The sequence below is a fragment of the Chenopodium quinoa genome, unplaced genomic scaffold, assembly GCF_001683475.1.
Source record: "Chenopodium quinoa cultivar QQ74 unplaced genomic scaffold, ASM168347v1, whole genome shotgun sequence".
Lineage (NCBI taxonomy): Eukaryota > Viridiplantae > Streptophyta > Magnoliopsida > Caryophyllales > Amaranthaceae > Chenopodium > Chenopodium quinoa.
In genome coordinates, this window is record NW_018742205.1 from 4254814 (window position 1) to 4278013 (window position 23200).

Here is a 23200-nt window from a genome sequence, read left to right on the forward strand (position 1 = left end):
TGATTTTTGTGACTTTTGTTCTAGGTCCATTTAGAATAATCTTAATTTCATCACTCAACTCGATTTTACGTTCCAAATCTTTGTTTACATATATTGAGCTCATGCATATATTTCTTGATGATTTGATAAAACAATATCTGATAATTGGCAGAGCAATAACAATAAATCAAATCTTATGTTCTCATTTTGTACATTCATTCAATATTGGACTAAATTTTAGCAGGATCTTGTATTGTGTTTACAAATATATTGTGCAATCTTATTACATTTTTTTTTTTTGTTATAAAAAGGGATATAAACTTCTCTTCCCAAGCAGAATCACTGAACACAGCAAGCAAACTTTCAATTCTGTTAATCTTTTTCTACTTTTATTTCTTCATTTAAGAGCACATTGAGTTGAAGATGAGTACTATAATAGCCTTGTTAGCAACTTCCTTCGCTTTGCTGCTTGTTTCGATATCATGGAGGGTACTAAATTGGCTTTGGTTAAGGCCAAGGCAGCTGGAAAAGCAACTAAGGAAGCAAGGCTTTTCCGGTAACCCTTATCGCCTGTTGTATGGAGACATGAAGGAGAGTTCCAAGATGACAAAGGAGGCATTTTCAAGTCCAATCGGAATCTCTGATGACATTGTGCCTCGTGTTCAGCCCTTCACTCATCAGATTGTTAAGAACTTCGGTATTGCTTCTAAGTACTAACAGTTGGTGCCATTACTGTTGCTTAACTGTCACAAAATTTCTGACTGTTGGATTCTGATGCTGATAATTTTGCAGGAAAGAACTCTTTTGTATGGTTTGGGCCTGTACCATGCATAAATATCATGGAACTTCAGATGATAAAAGAAGTAATGACGAAATATGAAGACTTTCAGAAGCCAAATGCAAACCCTCTTGCCAAAATGATTGTCAAGGGGATTGTTGCATTAGAGGGTCAGAAATGGGCTAAACACCGAAAAATCGTTAATCCTGCGTTTCATTTGGAGAAGCTCAAGGTTTATTTTACTTTCTTATCTTTCTCTTATAACTAACTGAAATAAACAAGATACGGAGTATATTATTTTTTTACTTCTATTCCAATTATACTGATTTTTTCCTGTTTGTTCTTTGATTTGATGAAGGCCCTTCAAGGAGAATTCTATGTAAGCTGTAATGAAATGGTCAACAAATGGGAAGATATGGTGTCATCCACCGGATCGTGTGAGCTAGATGTGTGGCCGCACCTTGATGACTTGTCCGGTGATGTTATCTCAAGGGCGGCATTTGGTAGCAGCTACAAGGAGGGAAAGAAGATATTCACTCTACAAAAAGAGCAGATCGCAATTGCTATGAAAGTACTGCAGCAAGTTTACATTCCTGGACTGAGGTATGTCCACTTGGTATTAATCTGCAGTTTTCTGAGTTCTACATAGAATATGGAAATGTTCATTTTCATGCCCTTCTTTGTAGGTTTTTGCCAACTAAGACGAATAAAAGGATGAAGGAAATCAATAATGAAATGCGAGTTTTGATGAACAATATCATCACTAAAAGAGAGAATCAAATGGAGATGGGAGAGGCTTGCAACGACGACTTGCTTGGGATTTTGTTGGACTCTAGTTCAAAGGCAGTTCAAGAACATGGAAACAAGAAGAATGTCGGGCTAACAATTGATGAGGTAGTTGAAGAGTGCAAAGATTTTTACCTAGCAGGGAGGGATACAACTTCTTGCTTGCTGGTGTGGATGATGGTTATGTTAGGCAAGCATGTAGACTGGCAAGCTCGTGCTAGGGAGGAGGTTTTACGCGTTTTTGGCAGAACAAACCAGATTTCAACAGCTTGAACAACTTGAAAGTTGTAAGTACTAATATTCAGATGATGGCTTTCTGATTAGTTTCTAGATTTGTACAGAAGTCTGTTAGCAGCATACTGATCTAACTCTTATTTGCTTCTATTCCATCCTAACTTTAGAGTGACTACTTTGATACAGATGACAATGATAATAAATGAGGTCCTAAGGTTATACCCGCCTGTGATTCTGATGTATCGTATGATCCACAAACCAACCAAAGTCGGGGACAATTTGCTGCCACCGGGAGTACAAATCTGTGTACCGACAATGCTTGTACATACTGATCCTGAGCTATGGGGTGAGGATGCCACTGCATTCAACCCTGAGAGATTTTCCGAAGGTGTAGCTAAGGTAACCAACGGCCAAGTTTTTTACATCCCCTTTAGTGGGGGTCCAAGGGTATGTGTTGGGCAGAACTTTGCCCTGCTTGAAGTGAAGATGGCTTTTGCAATGATCTTACAACATTACTCGTTTGAGCTGTCACCATCTTATTCTCATTCGCCGTTCCTTCTTACCAGCCTTCAACCTCAACACGGCGTCCCCATGATCTTACGGAAAATATAGAATCATGTGCAGACTCTGTGCTTTCACATTATAGTCATGTATATAATTTACAACTATGTAATTCAACAGTGTAAACGTGTGTTGTTTTTTTTTTTTTTTCCCAGATGTTTGATCATTTTCAGATTGTTTGCAAAAATATAATTTTCACTATTGTATCAAATAATACATGATTGCTGAATGATATACTTGTATGAAAGAATGGTTCAATGTTTTAGCTCTGTGTAGCATCTCAACTACTCAATGCTCCTTTTGAACTTCTAGCACAGGCCATACATATTCATTGCTCTACAATTTGGGATCCGTATGCTTATTTAGGCAGATGATAGCATGCTACACGCACAAAGGTCATGGCCTTGGACAAACGACGACAATAATTATAAATGTGGATCTTGTCATGAGCAAGGTTAATGGTCTATGAACAATTGGACATCATTGTGGATTATTATAGCTGATAGTTTAGAAACTGCTATTTTATAAGCAGGTCTTGTTTCTCTGAATCCATGTTTGTTTACTTCTGCAATGATGGTTGAAAAACCATTTACTGAACAAGAAAAGGCAAAAGCCTTAGTGTTACTAAGACATCATTTACATGAAGGCCTTAAAACTGAGTACATGATGGTTGATGTTTGGAGTAAAAAACCCCTATGCCACGTGGCCCAATGTCGTGCTATCACGTGGCAGCCCTTCAAAGGCCCATTGGGATCCAATCGGATGCTGGCACGTGACATTGCAACCCTAATGGGGGAGCAGGTCTTCATCTGCTATAAATAGAGGAAACTCCTCATTTATTGGGGATGCAGAAACATTCATAAATACATACACAAATACCGAGCAATATTAATTGCGAAATCTCTTTGAATCAGGGAGAAAAGCCCATTACCTTCCGCACTTTTACCCATCTGGAATCATACTAACTTGATCGTTGGAGGCGGAACTCCACCCAACCGGAGTTTCGTGGTTTTGCAGGTACGGACGTCAGGCACGCATTCCCAGAATTGTAACTCTGGCGCCGTCTGTGGGGAGAGTACTTCTGAGATGGCATCTGATACCGTACCGCCTGCAGAAGGTAGCCGGCCTACGGCTGAACCTGAGGTCCATACGGACCATGAAAATGGTGAAGACTACGAGGTCGACACCTATGTGGCCCTAGACGGGTCATTTCGAACAAGGCGCACCCTTTCCAAAGAAAAGAAGGAACGAGGCCAAGACAAAGTTGGTCCCAGAAACCCAGGCGGCAAGAATGCTGGGCAACCCCAGGCGGTGGAGGGCACAGCCCCCGTCACCAGAGACGAGCTCATGAAATTCATGATGAGTTTCAAAGGAGAAAGGACATAATCAAGAAGTCAACTGGCTCAAACAAGGGTCAGTCGGCAAAGAAGCCTTCTCCCTCTGGGAAGAAGCAAATCAAAGACCGGGTGCCTACTCCTCACCCCAAACCCAAGGGGACGGATGGGCCCCTGATCGACCTCTCAAAACTTCATTTCTCTAAATCAGGGCAAAGGAAGGCCATCTGGCAAGTTCAGCCGGATGGGTCCAAAAAGACTTTCTCTGACGCCCGGATGTTCATCCAGGAGAAGAGAAGTCAGCAAATGTCTGGGTCAGCTTCAACGTCGACCTACCCAGACAGTTTCCGCAATACTTCAATGAAGCACTCGGAAACACATCAAGGGAGTCAGTCACGTGGCATGTCCGCACGTACTGGCCCTCACATCATCCAGCCGGTTCCGTATGTGCCCCAACAGCCATACATGCCGTATGGATCACCATACATGAAGCCGTCCCCCTTTGGGGGTCAGGCGGCACATCAGGTCCAACCTATGGACTGGAAGCTCCGTCTGCTTAACCTTGGGGAACAGCCTTCGGCTTTCTTCCGGGAGATAACCGAGGCAGCACAGCCGGCCAAGGTTAAAAATGTGTTGGTTGGTACCTACGACGATACCACCAACCCGGAAGACCACCTAATGGCATACATTAACCTCATGTGCCTACAGGAGTTGGATGATGCCGCCTGGTGCCGATGCTTCCCGACTACATTGAAGGGCATAGCCCAACAATGGTTTGGCAACCTTCCAGCCGGGTGCATCAACAGTTTCAAGACGCTTGCATACCTGTTTGCGTCCAACTTCTCCATGAACATCCCTGCCAAAAAGACAAGTCTCGACCTAGGGGCTATTCAGCAGGGAGACAAGGATGGACTACGGTCCTATGTCAGGCGGTTCAATCTGATGAGAATTCAGATTCAGGGGCTGTCTGACGAAGTTGCATACATAGACTTCTTCAAGGGTCTGAAGGACAGGTCAACTTTCAAGTTTGACCTGGTCCGTAAGAGGGTTGCCACCCTCCAAGAGGCACTGATTGAAGCCGAAGCCTACATACAGGCGACGAAGCTCTGTTCCATCAAGCACTCGTCGGAGCCCAGACGGTCCGACAAGAGAGATAGCCGGCCTTGCCAGCCGGCCAAAAAAGAAGTGGGCAAGAAGAGAAAAGAAGTCTAGCCGGCAGATCGCTCTGGTCAGCCGTCCCAGAAGAAACAGAGAAAGTTGGAACCGTACGTTCCTAAGTACGAATTCAACAAGGACTGCTCCTCCATCCTCATGGAGATCAAAGACCGGTTAACTCTTGAAAAACCAGCTGCTATGAAGAGTTCTATCAAGAACCGTGACAAGAGCAAATACTGTCACTTCTATGTGGATGTCGGCCACGACACCAATGGTTGTTATAGCCTCAGGCGGCTATTGGACCGTCTGGCTGATGAGGGGGCTTTTTCATCCTACTTGGTGAAGTCCAAGGGTAACCCCAAACCCAACAATAGACAACCTTCAAAGAAGCCGGCTGTGAGTTCTGATACTGATGAAGAGCACATCTTCACCATAGCAGGCGGCTTTGCAGGCGGAGGTCCTACCATTCAAGGTACCAAGGATAACATCCAGAAACTATCCAACCCAGAGGATGAGGGCCAGGCGTCGAAAGACACCTTCCCTGAGGTCTTCATCTCTGAGAAGGATCGGGGTACGGTCAGGCGGCCCCATGATGACCCTATCGTCGTCGAATACAAGGTTGCCAATCAACGAGTTGGCCGGATCTTAATTGATACCGGGAGCTCGTCTGACCTGATCAGCTACCAGTGTTTGACAAAGCTCAAGTACAAGCCTAGCAGCATGCACAAGACTTCTCATCGCCCCCTAGTCGGCTTTGGGGGAGGAGTAGTGCATCCGGTGGGAAGGATTGACCTACCCATCCGACTAGGAGAGAAGGGGGAAGGACGACACATGGTCGTTAAATTTTTGGTGGTCGAGGAATTTACCGCCTACAACCTCATTCTGGGCCGTCCTACCCTCAACGAGTCCAAGTCGGTCATCATCCCATCCCTCATGCTGATTAAGTTCGAGAGGGATAACGGGTCAGTGGGCGCCTTGAACGGGGACCAGAAGACGGCTAGGGAGTGCTACCTCTCAGACGTCAAGCCGAATGCAATAGCAGCCGGCCATACTGAGGAGCCCATCGACCTTGATGACAAGGAAGCCGCGCCTGCTCCCAAAGCAGCCGGCAAAAAGCGAAAGGCGGACCAAATGGCCCCCGTCAAAAAAGAAAAACAATAGCAATCACTGATCGGGAAAAGGTCGGACGACTTCCGACCCCAGCCAGCAGGTGAGAGCATTGATGTCGTCCTAGATGACAGCCGGCCTGACAGAACCGTCAAAGTTGGGACGGTTGCTTTTGAAAATTTCGGAGCAAATTTGCTCCAACTGCTGAAAGAGTTCAAAGATATTTTTTCTTTTGAAGTGGAAGGGATGCCAGGCGTCAGCCCGGATCTAGCTGTCCTCAAACTCACCGTGGATCCCAAAAAGAAGCCGGTTAGGCAAAAGAAGAGGGATCACGGTGAGGAGAGATCTCAGGCGGCAGCCGCTGAGGTCAAGAAGCTACTGGATGCCGGGTTCATTCGGCAATGCTACTACCCGGATTGGGTAGCCAACGTTGTTCTTGTCAAGAAGCCGAATGGTACCTGGCGGATGTGTGTAGACTATACAGATCTGAACAAGGCATGTCTGAAGGATAGCTACCCACTTCCAAAGATCGACAACCTAGTCGACTCTACAGCCGGTCATGCCTTGATGAGCTTTATGGACGCTTACAAAGGCTTCCATCAAATACCCTTATGGAAAAAAGATCAAGAAAAGACGGCCTTCGTCACTGATCAGGGGTTGTATTACTACACGGTGATGTCGTTTGGGTTGAAGAATGCGCCTGCTACTTTCCAACAAATGATCAATACAATTTTCATCAATCAAATCAGAAGGAATGTAGAGGCGTATATTGATGACATGATAGTCAAATCCAAGCTACAGGCGGATCACGTAGCCGACCTCCGAGAAACCTTCGCCACCCTCAGGCGGCACAAGGTCATGCTTAACCCCAAAAGTGTGTCTTTGGTGTTGAGTCTGGGAAGTTTCTCGGATTTCAAATTGATCAAAGAGGCATAGAGGCTAATCCGGAAAAAAGTACAGGCGGTAATTGACATGCAGTCACCCCGCACCGTCAGGGAAAAAGTACAGGCGGTAATTGACATGCAGTCACCCCGGTACCCAATGATTGAAAATTTTGGGCTTGCCCTCTACAAAGCAGTCAAACGGTTGAAACCCTACTTTTTGGCTCATCCGGTTATTGTTTATACTGATCAGCCACTCAAACGTCCAATGACTACTATAGAGTCATCCGGCATAATGATCAAGTGGGCTGTTGAAATACAAAGCCTGGAGATAACTTTCGAACCTAGGCGAGCAGTGAAAGGTTAGGCGTTTTCCGACTTCATTTTTGAAATGACTAGGCCGGCTCAGCCGCAAAATACTGACCAGGTTTGGAGGTTATTCGTAGACGGTAGTTCTACAATGAACGGCTGTGGTGCAGGCGTAATTTGCAAATCTCCGGAAGGGGATACATACGAGTATGCACTACGGTTCAAGTTTCAAGCTTCAAACAATGAAGTTGAGTATAAGGCCCTGTTAGCCGATATACGCATGTGTAAGGCGGCAGGGGCAATGAAAGTTGACGCCTGCTCAGATTCTCAACTGATTGTTAGCCAATTCAATGGTGACTATGAGGCCACCCATCCGGCAATGATTAAGTACCTGCATGCCGTCAAAGAGGAGGCTGGGACACTTGATGAATTGCATCTAATTCAGGTGCCTCGGTCAGAGAACAATCAGGCGGATGCATTGTCCAAACTGGCCTCATCCGCCACTTGTGATACGCCTAGGTCAGTCTTTTGGGAGGTCATGGAAAAAAGAAGCATTGAACATGATCCCATTGGAATTCTGGACCAAAGCTCTACCTGGATGGACCCCATCCGGGATTATTTGGTAGACGACACTCTGCCGGATGCCCCTTCAGAGGCGGCATCATTGAAGAAGCGAGCTCTGAGCTTCGAAATGTACAAGGGGGAGCTCTTCTGGAAGGGCTACCTCCAGCCGTTGCTAAAGTGTGTTACCCCTGAAAGGGGAAAAGAGGTGCTAGAGGATCTGCATGCGGGCTTTTGTGCTTCACATATAGGCGGTAGAACTCTAGCAAAGAGGGCTAGACGACAAGGATATTTTTGGCCCATTCTTGAGGCAGACTCCATGAAATTGGTGAGAAATGTGACAAGTGCCAGAGGTTTGGCCGGCTCATACACCGTCCGACAACAGATCTGACGGCTATCTACAGTCCGGTTCCATTTGCAAAATAGGGCATGGACATCTTAGGTCCTTATACGCCTGCATCAGGCGAAGAAGATACATTCTAGTGGCTGTAGATTACTTCACCAAGTGGGTTAAGGCAGAGGCGGTCAAGGGCATTAAGACAAAGGATGTCATCTCCTTCATTTGGAGAAACGTCATCACCCGGTTTGGGGTTCCTATGTCTATGGTCTTTGACAACGGTCCTCAGTTTGAAACGCTTAACCTCAAGAGTTGGTTGGGAGATCAGGGGATCTCACATTGTTTTACATCCGTTGGTTGCCCCCAGGAAAACAGTCAAGTTGAAGCCTTCAACAAGCTCATCTCAAACGGCATAAAAAAGAAGATTGAAAGAGCTGGCGGTCTTTGAGCGGATGAGTTACCTCACGTCCTTTGGGCCATCAGAACAACTGAAAAGGGGGCAACCGGTGAAACCCCGTTACTCATGACATACGGCACTGAAGCCGTCCTGCCAATTGAACTTTATGAGCCAACACTCCGAGTCATGCTCTATGATGAAGAGGCTAATTGGGAAGCCATGCGTCTTGCATTGGACTCACTCCCGGAGCGCAGGGGCAATGCCGCCTTGCGTCATGAGATATAACGTCTGAGAATGACGAGGGCCTAGAACAAAAGAGTACACAAACGACCCCTCAAAGTGGGGGACTTTGTGCTACGGAAGATGGAGGCAACCGGTAGGGCAAATGAGCAAGGGAAGCTAACCCCTAATTGGGAGGGCCCCTACTGGGTTTTTGAAGAAGTCAGAGGTGGCACCTAGATACCGCCTGGTAACACCAGACGGTAGGCAGCTAGCCAGAACCTGGAATGTAGACAACTTAAAAAAAATACTACTTCTAAGGATTTGTAAATATTTTGTAAATAGAGTATATTAATGAAAAAGTTACTTTATTTCAATTGTTTTTTGTATAAAGTCCCATAAGCAACGCACACCCGGGCATCTTCCAAGTCCCACCTGTGCAACGCACATCCGGGCACCCGTTTGCTCAAATTGAGTAGAAGGCTAAGTACCTAACTTAGTTATTCAAAAGGCCAAAGGCTAGCATATTTTAAATTTCCTTCTCTAACCATGAACAGGCATCCGGCGACGCCCATTTGGGTGAATTCCTCAAAGAGAACATCTCCCTTTCGGGTGGTACATTGTTCTACAGGTCATAGACTCAAACGACTTTAACCGGTTAGGTTAAAGATAACCCATGGCCATTTGAATGACCTATTGAAATTGAGATACACCCGGTTATTTCCCCAAGGTAATACAAACGATGAATTAAATCTTAATCTGCAGCCGGCTTTTGCCAATAAGCACTACAGCCGGCTCCAGCTTCCATAAACAAAGTCAAAACCTTGTTAAATTCAAGGGACACCCGGTTATTGCCCCAACGTAATACAGGCGGTGAATTAAATCTTGGTCTTCAGCCGGCTTTTGCCAAAAAGCAATACAGCCGGCTACCATTTTCATTATCATTAATTTGCACTTGTTTAAAATGCATACGTCCGGCCACAAGCGGCCTGCATGCCAACCAACGACATTGTCGGATACTTAAGGGGTAAAACCCCAGCCTGTTAAGCGCGTATCCTAAGTTTTAGCTGGCACAGCCGGGCGATTCGACTTGGGTTCAATTCTATTTGAAACGGTGACAGACCGCATATATATTCATCCGGATGCTTATGGACGGCTGCTTGCTTCAAATTTGTAACTATTAAGAAAACAACCATCCAGGGGCAGACAGGGCTAATGCATCCGGAAAATATCAATTCAAATTGCAACAAAAAATTCATTCAAGGCAAATTGCAGAAAATTGAAAATTGAAACAAAATGGCAAAGTGAACCGACATAGTCGGTATATATATATATATATATATATATATATTAAAAATTTCAAGTTAAAATGTTAGCCGGACCCCTGTCCGGAGAAAGTGATACAAGATTACACGGCTCACAGGCCGGATGAAAGTAGGAGTTTAAAAAATTTTGAGCTACTGCTACTGCTGCTGTTGTTCCGGCTGCTGGCCTTGATCGGCATTAGGGGCATCTTGGGTCTGCTGGGGTTGGGCTTCTCTTGCCCCAACCGGCACCTCATCTTCGCCTGTTCATCCCTTATGCCGGCCCATTCCTCGAAGGGCGCCGGCTGCTGAAGCCCGAGTACTTGAGCATTAAATACCTCTGTTGCGTATTTGTACCTCAAGTCGAAGAAAGCATAGTCGGTGTCTGGGTGGATCAAGGACCATGCCATCTTCATACGTGCTTCGCAGTCACACTCATTCTCGGTGACCAGCCGGTTCTGTTCAACCGACAGCTAGTCCAGATGCTCCTTCTTGGTCCTTACCAGCTCGTCCTTCAGCCGGGTGACCTCGTCTTTCAGCCCAGCATTCTCCTTGTCAGCCTCCCCCAAGGCCTTGACGTCAACCTTGAGTTTGTCAACTTGGAGTTTCCAGTCGGCAGCATTTTGGTTGGTTGTATCAGCAGCAGCCGTCAGCTCCCAAATGAGTTCCTCCTGTTTCATCTCCCGGGCTTTATTTTGGATTTCAAGCATTAGGGAGTTATATTGACAGACATCAAGTAATTTGGCTGCCTGTCTTTGGGCATCCCTCACCTCCTCTTGCTTCTTCCGCAAGGGGGTTTTTAACCCTTCAACCCTCAACATTACCTACAATGTCAGCCGGAAAAGAAGTTAGTTCAGTTATATAACAACCGGCAATGAGAAAAATTTCCCAAAAGTACCCCATCTGTCAAATAGCAAAATTGCCCAAAAGTACCCCAACCGGTATATTACCTAAGCCAGTAGTGAGGCAATGCAGTCAATATTGACTTGGTGGACACTCGGTTCCGCGTCCTTCTCGGACCGGGTGAGGGTCCTCAGCATTCTCTTGGCGTAATTTTGCATATCCGGCCAACGAGGAGCAGCATCTGCATCATAAGAGATATTTGTTAAGTGTTGGGCATAAGGAGCTCCTATATTCAGCCGGCTTCCGGAAGAATCCCCCGACTGAGAAGCTTGGGACTTGACTCGAACAGGCCCAAGCGGCCGGGGGGGTCAAAAGGGAAATCCGTACCTTCGTTTTCAGGCTGAGGGGTGAGACCACCCCCAGCCACATTTGAGTCGGATGCAACAGCAAGCACCCGGCCAGAAGGAACCTCAGGCTCCTTAGATCCGGCCTCAGCCGACCCTGAGCTTAAACCCAGGCTTTGCAGACTTTTGCCTGCGGTTGTGGGCCTTTCAGGAGCTGGTGTTCTACCGGCTGAGGTTGGCGCGGGGCCGCTTGAGACCCTCCGCCTCTATGAAGCCGGCTGGGGGAGTTCCTCCCCCGGCCTCCTCACCATCTGCCTCAAAGAGTGGGGAACGTTCTGGTTCTCCGTCTGCAAAAGATAACAAAGCAACAAGTTAGAATCAAGATTGTTTGCAAGACATACAGGCGGCATAAGATCAGCCGGTGCTTACCCCACCGCCTCTGGCCGCAAGTTGGGCCCGTTTCTGCTCGAGTTGCTCCTTCCTTATTTCGGCGGCTGACTTAGCCGGCGTTTTCTCTGGTGGAGTCATCTCAAGTCCTTTCTCTGCAAAATAGTAAAGAAAAATGATTAGAGCATTCAAACACCATACAGGCGGCATAATATGCCGGTTAAGCAGTAAGCCTATGTATGTCCCAAAAGGTGCTAAGACCGCAGGCGAAAAGGAACGGCTTGTCTCTGAACCAGTCCGGATGAGGGACCCAGAATTTGGGGACAATGATTTGTGTCCCATCATCTAGTGGCATTGTAGTCTTCTTGAACAACCCTGGCTCCATTATGGCATCCCAAGATTCAGCCGGTATCTTGGGGAGGGCATTTCTTTCCCAGTAGAGCCGGGTTCTTGTTGTAACGGCGCATCCGGTGATTTGCAGCCGTAGATGAGGAAGAGACGAAATAAAATTTTCTCTTACAGCTTGTCTATTTGGAGGGCTTCTCCAATGTCATCATATATTCCGGATGCGTGGTCAGTGTGTACCACGCATTCCAGCCGCCTAGGGCACAACTCAGGTAGTGCATGTGCGCGAACGCCTCCCAGCTAGGCGTCACGTCTTGCATCTCGCAGGCGGCAATATATCCCAAAGTATTCACCCAAGAGTTGGGTGTGAGCTGCCAGACGCCAAGGTCGTAACCCCTTAGAATGGCTTTGATTGTTTTGTGGAGGGGGAACCGGAGGCCGGCTTTGAATGCCGCCTCGTAGCAGCCGAAGTAATTATCGGCATGTTGTAAGTCGTCATCCCAGACGACGGTTGCATCAGCAGGCGGGACACCGACCTCCCATCCGGCCCCTACAGGGCGCTTCTCCTAGAATGCTGGGAGGGTTGCATTTAAAGTGACAACATCTCGAGCGCTCATGTGCGCCTCTGTTGGATTATTTGCTGATGGCCAGTTATGTGCCTCCTCATCCTCTTGAGGGGCATTCGGCGTCATTGTAGTCTCACTTGAGTCGGATTGCTGGACGGTTTCCTCACCGCCTGAGCTCCCGGACTCTTCTAATATCTCATCTCCGGGCGTGCTAGGTACGCTCGGTTGGTCAAAAGGTACATCCTCAACCGGAGTTCCGGCTGAATCATCTGATTGGTACTCAGGGTCAACCGCCGTTTTCCTTGTCCAAGCCATTCTGTCATGCACATGAATAGACGGTCGGATTCCTAGCAGAATTAGGGTGGTCCAAACACCCCCAGACGGCATCACCAGTCCTAGACTCGGCCGTATCCGGTGAACGGTTGACATTTGCCCTAGGTCGTGTCGTGTGTGTGTTGGGAGAGTCTATTTTTCTCTAAACTAAGCAACCGGGAAAAACTCAAAGTTACGAAGGGCAGAGACAGTACCTTGAAGTGTTGAAGAAGTTTGTAGAAGACCGTTATCTCAAAATGTGGCTCGCAGATGCCACAGGCGGAAGATTCCGGTTGCTTGTGTTTTGAAAGCTGAAATACAAAGCAAACAGTCAGGCGTTTGCGTAGAAAATCACTCAAAGATACCCCAGACGGTATCAAATAGTATGCAATTTTTGAAGATTGCTCAAAGATACCCCAGGCGGTATCTATAGAAAGCAGTTTATGAAGATGACTTAGAGATACCCCAGATGGTATTTGTAGAGTGGCTTTTTGAAAAATTGCCCTAAGATACCCCAGACGGTATCTATGAGGTGCATTTTGTGAAGATTGCTCCAAGATACCCCAAACGGTATAAGACCGGCTGAGGATCCATAAGATGCAGTATTTGAGGAAAATTACACAAAAATACCCTAGCGGCACAAGGTCGGCTGAGAGCCTTATGAAAGCAAATAAAAAAAATAAAAAAAAAATTGCTTGAAGATGCCCCAACCGGAATATTGTCGGCTGTGGGTCTATGGAAAGCAAATTATGAAGATTGCTCAGAAATGCCCCAGGCGGAATATTCCCGGCTGTGGGTCCATTGGATGCAAGTTTTGAAGAACAATTGTTTGAAGATATCCCAGACCGAATATCTCCGGCTGAGGGTCTATGAAATGTAAGTTTTCAAAGACAATTGCTTGAAGATACCCCAGACGGAATATTTCCGGCTATGGGTCTGTTGAATGCAAGTTTTCGAAGACAATTGTTTGAAGATACCCCAGTCAGAATATCTCCGGCTGAGGGTCTATGAAATGCAAGTTTGGAAGACAATTGTTTGAAGACCCCCCAGACGAAATATTTCCGGCTGTGGGTCTATGGAATGCAATTTGTGAAATAAATTGCTTTGAAGTGCCCCAGACGGTGTAAGACCGACTGTGGGTCTAATGCATGCAATTTGTGAAGTATAAATTGCTTAAAAGTGCCCCAGACGGTGTAAGACCGGCTGTGGCTCTACTAAAATAAAGAAGAAATTGATTAAGTCAGACGGTACCTTAGAAAAGGTCAAAGTGCTCAGCCGATAACCGGATGCGTTCGAAAGAAGAAGCTAGTTTCACGATTGAGCAACTGGTGTCAGAGCTTTTCCTCTCAAGTAATTTTTGTGAAAATTTGTAAAGTGGCATATGAGAGGAGGAGGCCTCCAATTTACAGGAGGGGGGTAAAAGGCGAACCGTCACCTTCCCACTCCAATTCAAATTCGAATTCAAAAAAAAAATGGAGGGAAGGAGACGAACCGTCGCCTTCCCGGAATGTGACACGTGTCATAGGCACCACGTGGCAAGCCACGTCACACCTGTGAGGGGAAAATGTTTGGGGTAAACCCCCCCCCTATGCCATGTGGCTCAATGCCGTGCTGACACGTGGCAGCCTTTCAAAGGCCCTTGGGATCCAATCGGATGCTGACATGTGGCATTGTAACCCTAATGGGGGGAGTAGGTCTTCATCTGCTATAAATAGAGGAAACTCCTCATTTATTAGGGATGCAGAAACATTCATAAATACATACACAAAAACCGAGCAATATTAATTGCGGAATCTCTCTAAATCAGGGAGAAAAACCCATTTACCTTCCGCACTTTTACCCATCCGGAATCATACTAACTTGATCGTCGGAGGCGGAACTCCACCCAACCGGAGTTTCGTGGTTTTGCAGGTACAGACGTCAGGCGCACATTCCCAGAATTGTAACTCTCCTGAGGGACTTCAAAAAACCACGAAATAGTTGAAGATCCCAAAGAATTATGGGATTGCCTTAATGAAAGATTTGGACACCACAAAACGGTGCTCCTTCCTAAGGCATTATTTGACTGGACAAATTTACGGTTCCAGTATTTCAAATCCGTAATTAATTACAATTCAACCATACATGAGAAAGTATCTATATTGAGATACTGTGATCATCCAGTCACCGATGAAGAAATGATTGAAAAAACACTCACTACCTTTCATGCAAGCAACATACTGTTGCAAGAACAACATCGTGAAAGAGGTTTTAAAAAGTTTAATGAATTAATGAGTGTATTGCTTGTTGCAGAACAAAATAGTGATCTTTTGTTGAAAAATCATAATCTTAGACCACTGGGTCTTTGGCCACTCATCATGAGGCAAATGCAACAAGTTCTTATCCACCCGAGGCAAATTCTACACGAAGAGGTGGACGTGGAAATTACAATGGTCGTGGAAGAGGCCGTGGAAATTATCGCGGACGAGGCCGAGGACATGGTAGAAATAATTTTCAAAGAAACAGTAATTTCAAAAATTTTGAAAAACAGAAGGGACAGTTATCTGGAAGCCACAAACAAACTCCTTCAAAAGGAAAAGACACATGTTACAGATTTGGCATGACAAGGCATTGGGGACGTACTTGTCGTAAGGCCAAACATTTGGTAGACCTTTACCAGGCTTCTGTAAAAGGCAAAGAGAAAAATGCAGAAGCAAATTATGTTAATGAAGAAAATGCTCCATGTCCTACTCTTGATGTGTAATACCCCAATTTTTTTTTATATTGAACCAACGATTTTTCTAGTATAAAGTTTTAAATTTATAATTATTTTTTAAATTTATATATTATTGTAAAATTTTAATAATTATTATTTTTATTTTTGGATTTATAAAAAAAATTTGATTTTTTTGGATAAATTCCAGAAACTGATTTCAGCATGAAATTCAATCCCATTTCATTTGAAAGCTAATTTTATCAAAAAATTTGAAATTTAATCTTATCATAGTTAGTTACTTAAATCTATCCCAAACCTCAATCTCACCCAAATTTTCACATTATAAATTGGTTGACCGTGAGAAAAGGGGAGCACAAAAAAACTACTCTTCTTCTTCCACCCTTCATCTCCATTAATTGACATGTATGAGACCTCAATTAACTCATAATCTCTTCTTTATTTAGATGGCTTTAACTAGTCAATTAAGCTTAAATTTAAAGACTAGTAATCTTTAATTAACACCTTTCATTGCTAAACTCGTAACTCCGTCGACGAACCCGACGTTTTGGCACCCAAATTGAATCTTTTTCTTGTCTCCATCTTAGACCACCATAGCTTCAACCCTTACCGTCAACACCGTTGCCGTATTAGCACACCCTCTTCTGAAATTGCCTAAGATATTGTATAAGTAATTGACAAACTGGAAGTCTTCTTTTTTAGAAAATAAATGGTTGTTTTCTTTCCCGCCAAAGAAGACACATTGAAGTACTTTTTTTTTGGAGCTTTGTTTTGGAGTTGGTGCGTAGGTTGCAGGCAAATGTGTGTTAACAAGCCTTTGTAATTAGATACTCGTAATTAGAGTATACTTATCCGGTTATAGGGAGTAGTGGTAGTGGAGTAGTGCATACTACTAAATTTATAGTCATAGTTGAAATTAAACTTTTATTCTTTTTCCTCCAAATTTTCTTATCAGTACAATATGTTAGTAGTTGATTAATTACCCGCGTACTAGTGTACTACTACTAATTTTGTATTAGCTATATGAGTCATACTAACTTAGTATTATTATTTGCTTATTTGTAGACGGAGGCTACTAGGTGAACGTTTCGGAGGTTACTTACCTTGGGATTTACGCGCAACTCAAGGTAATTTACAATGTCCATCATCTTTAGAATCCCGTTAGAAAATTATTTTAAATTATTGTGTGCCAACTATGTGCTTACGTAATTATATGTGATGAGTGTGTTACCGTATGATATTATGGAATTATATTTTATACTAGTTTTCTATATTTTGAGTACTAGTAAAAGTATTTTCGAAAATTTGATTAATTGGTATTGTATGAGTTCTTAATATAATTAAAAACTTGGGAATTGAATTATTGATTATACTGGATTGATGGTCTCCAAGGCCTATTGGGAAACAAGTCGTAACTAGTGTATCATGTAGAATGGCTATGTTCTAATAATACTGAAATTGAAACATGGTTACTTGGGATTAAATTGATTTGTGCAATACTCGTGTGCAATGTGATCGGACAATTTAATCTATTAAAATGTACATTAAATTAAGAAGGGAAATGAAACCCGAAAGGGTGAAGAGTAGGTTGCCCACTAGTAGTTATGGTTGCTACTAGTTGTTTTAAATTAACGTATATTGTTGTTTAGTCTTCCTCCTAATCAATGGGTATTAGTGAGGGGTGTGCACACTAAGGACATTCTGTTTAATTTATGGCCATTTGGGGTTACGCGCGACCCTCTATAAAGTAGGTGGTGACAGGGACTAGTCCCGGCTTACTGGCGTTCTCTTTCCCTTTCTTAACTAAAGTAATAAATTTTATGTGACAACTTGATTTTGACTTATTATTATAATGTTGATGAAATTGTGTTGTGTAAAATGTTTTTCGAACTAAAATTATTTATTTTACGGGATGGAGTTGGAATTACTCAATTTATCTGATTTTGGGAGTTTTCTCTCATTTTTTGTTTCTGATTTATTTTGCAGGTTGGTAAGAGGGTACTCGGTTACGTGTTAGGAGACACTAGAATAATCACGTAGCTAAGACAATTTAGTTTAATTTCGAACTTATTTATTTTCCTTTTTAATTAATGTCTTTTTTAAATGTTTTATTGTTTGGATGTAACGACCATTTTATTTTTGCCGTCACTCAGATCACTTAGTTTATAAAATGATATTTTGTTTTGCTTTGCATTTGTTTTCTATGGAAAATAAGTGTAGCAGTAACACTCCCAAGGTTCGATGGTTGATTTTGAAAGGTAAAAAGGTTACTCTTATCGTTTTACAAAGACCCGAATTTTGGGGGTGTTACATGATGTGTCCGATTTTTTCATAGACAATGCTGATATTGGAAATGATTTCATCTTTGGAGAAAATAACAATGCTTAAATAACCCATCTACTAACGTAACATATACTATGCTTTAATGTATTATCTGTCATTAACTGTACTTTAAATGACTAGTCATGTACTTTTAATTTCTATCATCAATAAAAGTTTGTATGATATTATTCTAAACTAATCTCATATTTATTTTATGAAGATATGGATATGCCTGAAGTTGGTTCCAAATATCAGTGTCTTTTGGACAGTAAAACAACACACACTATCTTGAAGGATAGAAAATATTTTTCACAACTAAAGTTGTTTCAGGCAAATGTAAACGCTATTTTCGGGTCAGCAAAATAAATTGAAGGATTTGGAAAGGCTTGTATAATGCTTCCAAATGGAACAAAATTGATAATCAATAATGCTTTATACTCGAGTAAATCTCGAAGAAATCTCATAAGCTTTAAAGATGTACGGCAAAATGGCTATCATTTAGAAACAATGACATCGGGTCCAAAGGAGTATTTATGCCTCTCGGCAGGAAAATATGGCAAGAAACATGTTTCGGGGTTTTCTGATGTCCTGCGGGAGAGTTACAATTCCGAGACTGGAACTGGACGCCTGTACCTGCAAAACAAACGGATGCTCCGGATGATTGGAGATCCGCCTCCGACGGTCAAGTTAGTACTTGATTAAGGAGTAATTAATGCGGAAATTAAAGTGATTGGGTCTCTCTAGGTGAGAGTGTTTAATGTGTGTAATCTGCGTTTTTAGTGTGTTATCCCCCTTAATGAGGATTAAGGGAGGTATTTATAACCTCGGGAAACGTGTCAATCTAGGTTTAGGTTAACCTTGGGCTGATTGGGCTTCCCTCGGAAGTTGGGCCTAGGTGACCGGTTATCCCAGGTGTCATGGGAAGGACACGTGTCGTGTCGTAATTGGTCCATAGTGGACGGATCATTGCTTGACACGTGGCAGGCTCCTATTGGCCCATGTGACGAACACATGGCGGAACCTGATTGGTCCACTTGTCAGATGGTGATTGGTGGGGAAAAATCCCCTAATCATTTGCCCCTCACAGGTGGCACGTGACTGGTCACGTGTTACCTGTGACAGGTATCGCCCTGTAACAGGCGACGACCTGCTACAGGTGTCATTCGGCGAGAGGCCGAGAGATTCTCCCGCCAAAATTTTGAATTCTGGAAGTGACCTTCGCCTTCTCACTTCGCCTATATAAAGGAGTGTTGACTTCGGTCATTTTCACACTTGAAAACTTTGTGAGAGAACATTCGGACCCCTGAACTTGCTCTGACATTTTGGACCCTTTCTGCCTACCGCCTGCTCTGACAAGCCGGCTGCAAAGGATTTTCAGAACTTCATCAATCGTCACTCATTCAGGTAACCGTCGGTTCTCTTACTCTTAATTTTCTCTTTACTTTATTCTTTTTTGAAATGGCACCACGGAAGCACACGACACGACCTAGGTTAGTGATCAGCCAGTCACCGGGGACGGCTGAATCTAGGACTAGGAGTGCCGCCTGCCCTTTTCTGGACCCATCTTTGCCCTTTATACAAAGTCCGACTGTATCTGTGTCTATGCAGAGCATGATGGCCAGAACAAAAAAGACTGCCAGGATCTCAAACTCAGACGGCTCCTCCCACAGGGTGCCGATTAGTGAAACATCTGACCAGGCGCCAGATGTGGAAGTGAAACAAGGCGGCTTGAAAGCCGGCAGTTCTGAGGGAGGAGTCAAAGTGACCCCTTCCCAATTTACAGTTGACAATTCTACATTCTCTCCTGCTCCTTTTAAAGGAGAGGAGGCGGGCCCCTCCGGGAGAGGGGAGGAGTCGTCCTCTTCGGACTCGTCAAAGGACGATTCCGAGTCTAGCTATTCTGGCCATGCTTCGTTGGACACAGAAGAGAAAAACAGTCGCCTACAAGAGGCGAGGATTTCTCACGCAGTTGAGAAGGGGGACGATTGGGCGGAGCCATTCGCCTCTCACCGAGAGCAAAATACCCCCTACTACTGCACGGTACCTCGGGGCCGGATTACGGCCATGCAAGAGAAAGTGGAGAGCTTTATCGCAAACCACACAATGGGTCCCGGCTTTTTAGTGTTCGTGCCGGATCCAGAAGACACAGTCGTATGGCCGGCTGGTACCAGTTATGATGGCGCCTGCTTTGGCTGCTACGAGGCGGCCATCAAGGCTGGGCTGCGCTTCCCACTACATCCAGCTGTTCAGCGGATCTTGGATGGGTATGAGTTGGGGTTATGGCAGTTAGCCCCAAACTCCTGGGTCAACGTACTCGGCTATGTGGCCGGGTGCGAACTGCACGGGGTGGAGCCGAGCTTCGAGGCTTTCGCCCACATGAACTACCTCAGCCGGACCCCTAAGGCAAGCGGTACCGGCTGGTATCAATTGTCTAGCCACAGGGGCTACCTCATGACGAGAGGTAAAGCAAACAAATGGAAGGACTGGCGGAGCACCTTCCTCATCATTGAGAGTTCAGACACAAAGCTGAACAAGCGCTTCAACAGGTGGAACAGGAATCCGCCCCTTCTTGTAGGCGGCCGCAGCATGCCGCCTGTTCCCCACAAGGCTAAGAAAGAGATCCTAGATAAAGGACTCTTCAAAGTAGAGTCGAAGGTGAACTCTACTTCAGGGGTACGAGAGCAAGTACCCCTGCACTGCGTCCCGAGCTTCAAATGGCTCTACGACCAGTACTTTTTGGTCGCCTGTGGCCTCAGCAGTCGGTGCTCAAGAGGTAGCCGGCCTGTCGAATACTCTGCTGTTCCGTGCATTTCTTGTTATGACTTTAATTAACTTTGCTATTTGTTTTTGCAGCGGACGCCATGAGCAAAATTACCGCCTCCAAGACTGCGGCGGCCATGTTGCGGGCCTCCATCATGAAACAGTCTTCAACCGACTCCCCCAACAAGGGGGCACCCTTGGTGGGCTTCGAACCTTTCACCCTCTTTTTGGAGTTGTGTTTATGCATATACTGACTCTTTTCTTCTTTTTTAGACGGGCGCTCCAAGAGCTTCTTCTTCCCAACAGCCGGACCCCAAGGCCCGGAGGACGACTGTTGCGAGCTCTCCTGGTTCTGCCAGGAAACATGCGGCGGCTGAGAAACAGCCGGCCACTTCTTCTAAAACTCCAGCTGGGCCACCTAGAAGTATGAAATTGTCCTTGTAAATTTTAGACTTGCTCCCTTCTTTACAAGGTCTAATCCGTTTGTTTATGCTTGATGTAGCCGGCCCTCAGGAGCCTGACTTGGTCGAGGTGGCCAAGTCTATGATCAAGGTCGTTCCTCCAGCTGAAAGGGAGGCGGTCAGGGGTGTCGGCACCCTTGACCTAGACGGAATTGCAGGGGTCCTTGCTGAGGTATACTTAGCATATTTTTGAGTATTTGAATTCCAGGACGCCTGTTTTCTTTTTGTTTGGAAACTGACGCCTGTTCCCCTTTTTACTTAGGCCCTGCTCCGAGTGAACGGCCTTCGCAAGCCGCTTGACCGGAAGAACAAAGAGGTAAAGGCTGCAAAAGCTATGGCCGCCTCTGACTGTGATAAGGCAATGTTTCAAATTGCCCAAAATGAAGTTTTGACCATTGATATTCTTTATTATCAGGCGCAGGCTACCGCCGCTATCCGGGCTCAGTTAGAGGCGGCCCAGAAGAGGAATAGCGAGCTGGAGGCGACCATCAACAACCTCAAGGCCGAGCTGAGACCTCTTCGCCAAAAGATGTCCTCATACAAAACCTTGGAGAAATCCTTGGCGAGCGTAAAGGTACGCCTGGTGACCCAGGAGAAGAGTCTTACTCAGGAGCTCTCGGAAAAGGCCGAGCAAGAAAAGAAAGAGCTGGTCCGGGAGATGATGGAAGACTCTGCTCAAATCCAGCGCATGACTTGGGGCCGCCTCTTCCCCAATGCTGACTTTGCCTCATGGGAAAAAACGTACCGCCAGTGTTCTGATAGATATAATCAAGAGATCCTGGCGGCTGCTGAGGAAGAGGCGTTGGAGGAGGAGGAGCAGTCGGTAGTGGCGCTTGTGCCGCTTGGGGGTAATGCATCAAAGAAGGATGCAGCTGAAGCCGAGTCCAGCAAGAAGAGTGCTGACCAGGCGGCAGCTGCTAATATTGAAGATCTGCCTCCTTCTTAAGCTTTATGTCTTCTTCCCACGGCCTGCGTGCCGTTTGTTTGTATTTACCCGGCCAGGGGGCCGGGGCTCTGAATATTTTGCCGGTCTTTAATGACCGGCTTCTTTTTAATGAATTTTTTTGTTTTGCTTCAAATTTGTTTAAGTATTGAATATTCTGATATCCAATTGTACACTATACCGACTGTTTTACATGGCCGATAGTTGCAGACAGGTACGGATAGTTAGTCACGCCGCCTATGCCCCTGGACGACTGGTTGTCTGTTTCCAGGCTAGACGATCAGTCGGCCATTTATCCAATCGGTATTCGAACCATTTTAAAGATTGGATCCCCGTTAGGCAGGCGCTTCTGTCATATAAAATTAACCAAGTAGGAAAGTGGTTTGACCAAGTAAACATGGTTGTTACCTAGTCGCCAAGTAACTGAGTAGTAGAGGTATCAAGCGGTGGGTACCGGTTGTTCCCCTTTATTCGCCAATGTTTGTTGGCTTTTAACTCATAGGTTGTTAACCTAGCAGAAGTAGTGGTTGAGAGCCCCTGTTTGCTAAAAACAGGCGAACGACTCATACCTTTTAGGCTCCATACTAAGTTTGAGAGAGTGACTATGAGTTAACTTTGGAGTTACTCAGTCGCCGTCACTCCTGCTTGAGTAGTAAAGGTACCAGGTGGCGGAGGCCGGCTGAACCTTTTGATTCGCCAATGTTTGTTGGCTATTAACTTAAGAGGTACCCCCTGCATTTATCCCAAGTAATACAGGCGGTCATCTGACTCAGATGTCAACTGCTACCACTGGTTTGGTTAGTGATAGAGTTATCCTTGTCTCAAAAACGGCTACGTGGTTGCCCTTGGGGACAGTTGTATAGGTGCCGTGTAATTAGTTTATAGAGCAATGTTCCACCCAAAAGGGAGCTGCTCTCTACGACGAATTTCATCCGGAGGGATGCCGCCGGACGCCTGCTATGATGTTGGGACAGGTCAAATTAGTTTAAAGATTGGATCAGTTGGCTTGGCGCCTGGACTGATCATTCGGCTTGTGGAATTGGTTAGTTCTTGGTGAACGTAGGTGCTAAGTAAGAGGAGGGTAGCCGCCTGTTTAGGCACAGGGTCGGCCAGACCCTGATCATTTTTAGCTAAGTATAAGGGGGGTGGCTGTGTGCTTTGGAACCAGTCGGCCCTCTTCTATGGAGAGTAGCCGACTATATGTCCAGACGGCATGCCCCTATGGTGATAGAGTAAAATATTCAATGGAGAGTAGCCGACTG

At 45.2% G+C, this 23200-nt stretch overlaps 1 protein-coding gene and 1 pseudogene across 1 annotated transcript; both read left to right on the forward strand.

Annotated features, from left to right (window-relative positions):
- The first annotated feature begins 308 nt into the window (after window positions 1-308).
- On the forward strand, window positions 309-2742 carry LOC110725758 (annotated as a pseudogene).
- Window positions 2743-15009: 12267 nt separating this feature from the next.
- On the forward strand, window positions 15010-15482 carry LOC110732256. The gene is made up of 2 exons (XM_021912173.1): window positions 15010-15219; window positions 15270-15482. Exons 1-2 carry the CDS (start codon window positions 15010-15012, stop codon window positions 15480-15482), a joined length of 423 nt encoding a protein of 140 aa, XP_021767865.1.
- The last annotated feature ends 7718 nt before the right edge of the window (window positions 15483-23200 follow it).

What these genes read in the sequence shown, in the direction of transcription:
- LOC110732256 (XM_021912173.1), top strand. Translation starts at nt 15,010, where the DNA reads ATGAGTGTATTGCTTGTTGCAGAACAAAATAGTGATCTTTTGTTGAAA. An exon ending in CGGACGAGGCCGAGGACATG is followed by an intron (nt 15,220 to 15,269) that starts GTAGAAATAATT and finishes TTTGAAAAACAG; the next exon opens with AAGGGACAGTTATCTGGAAG.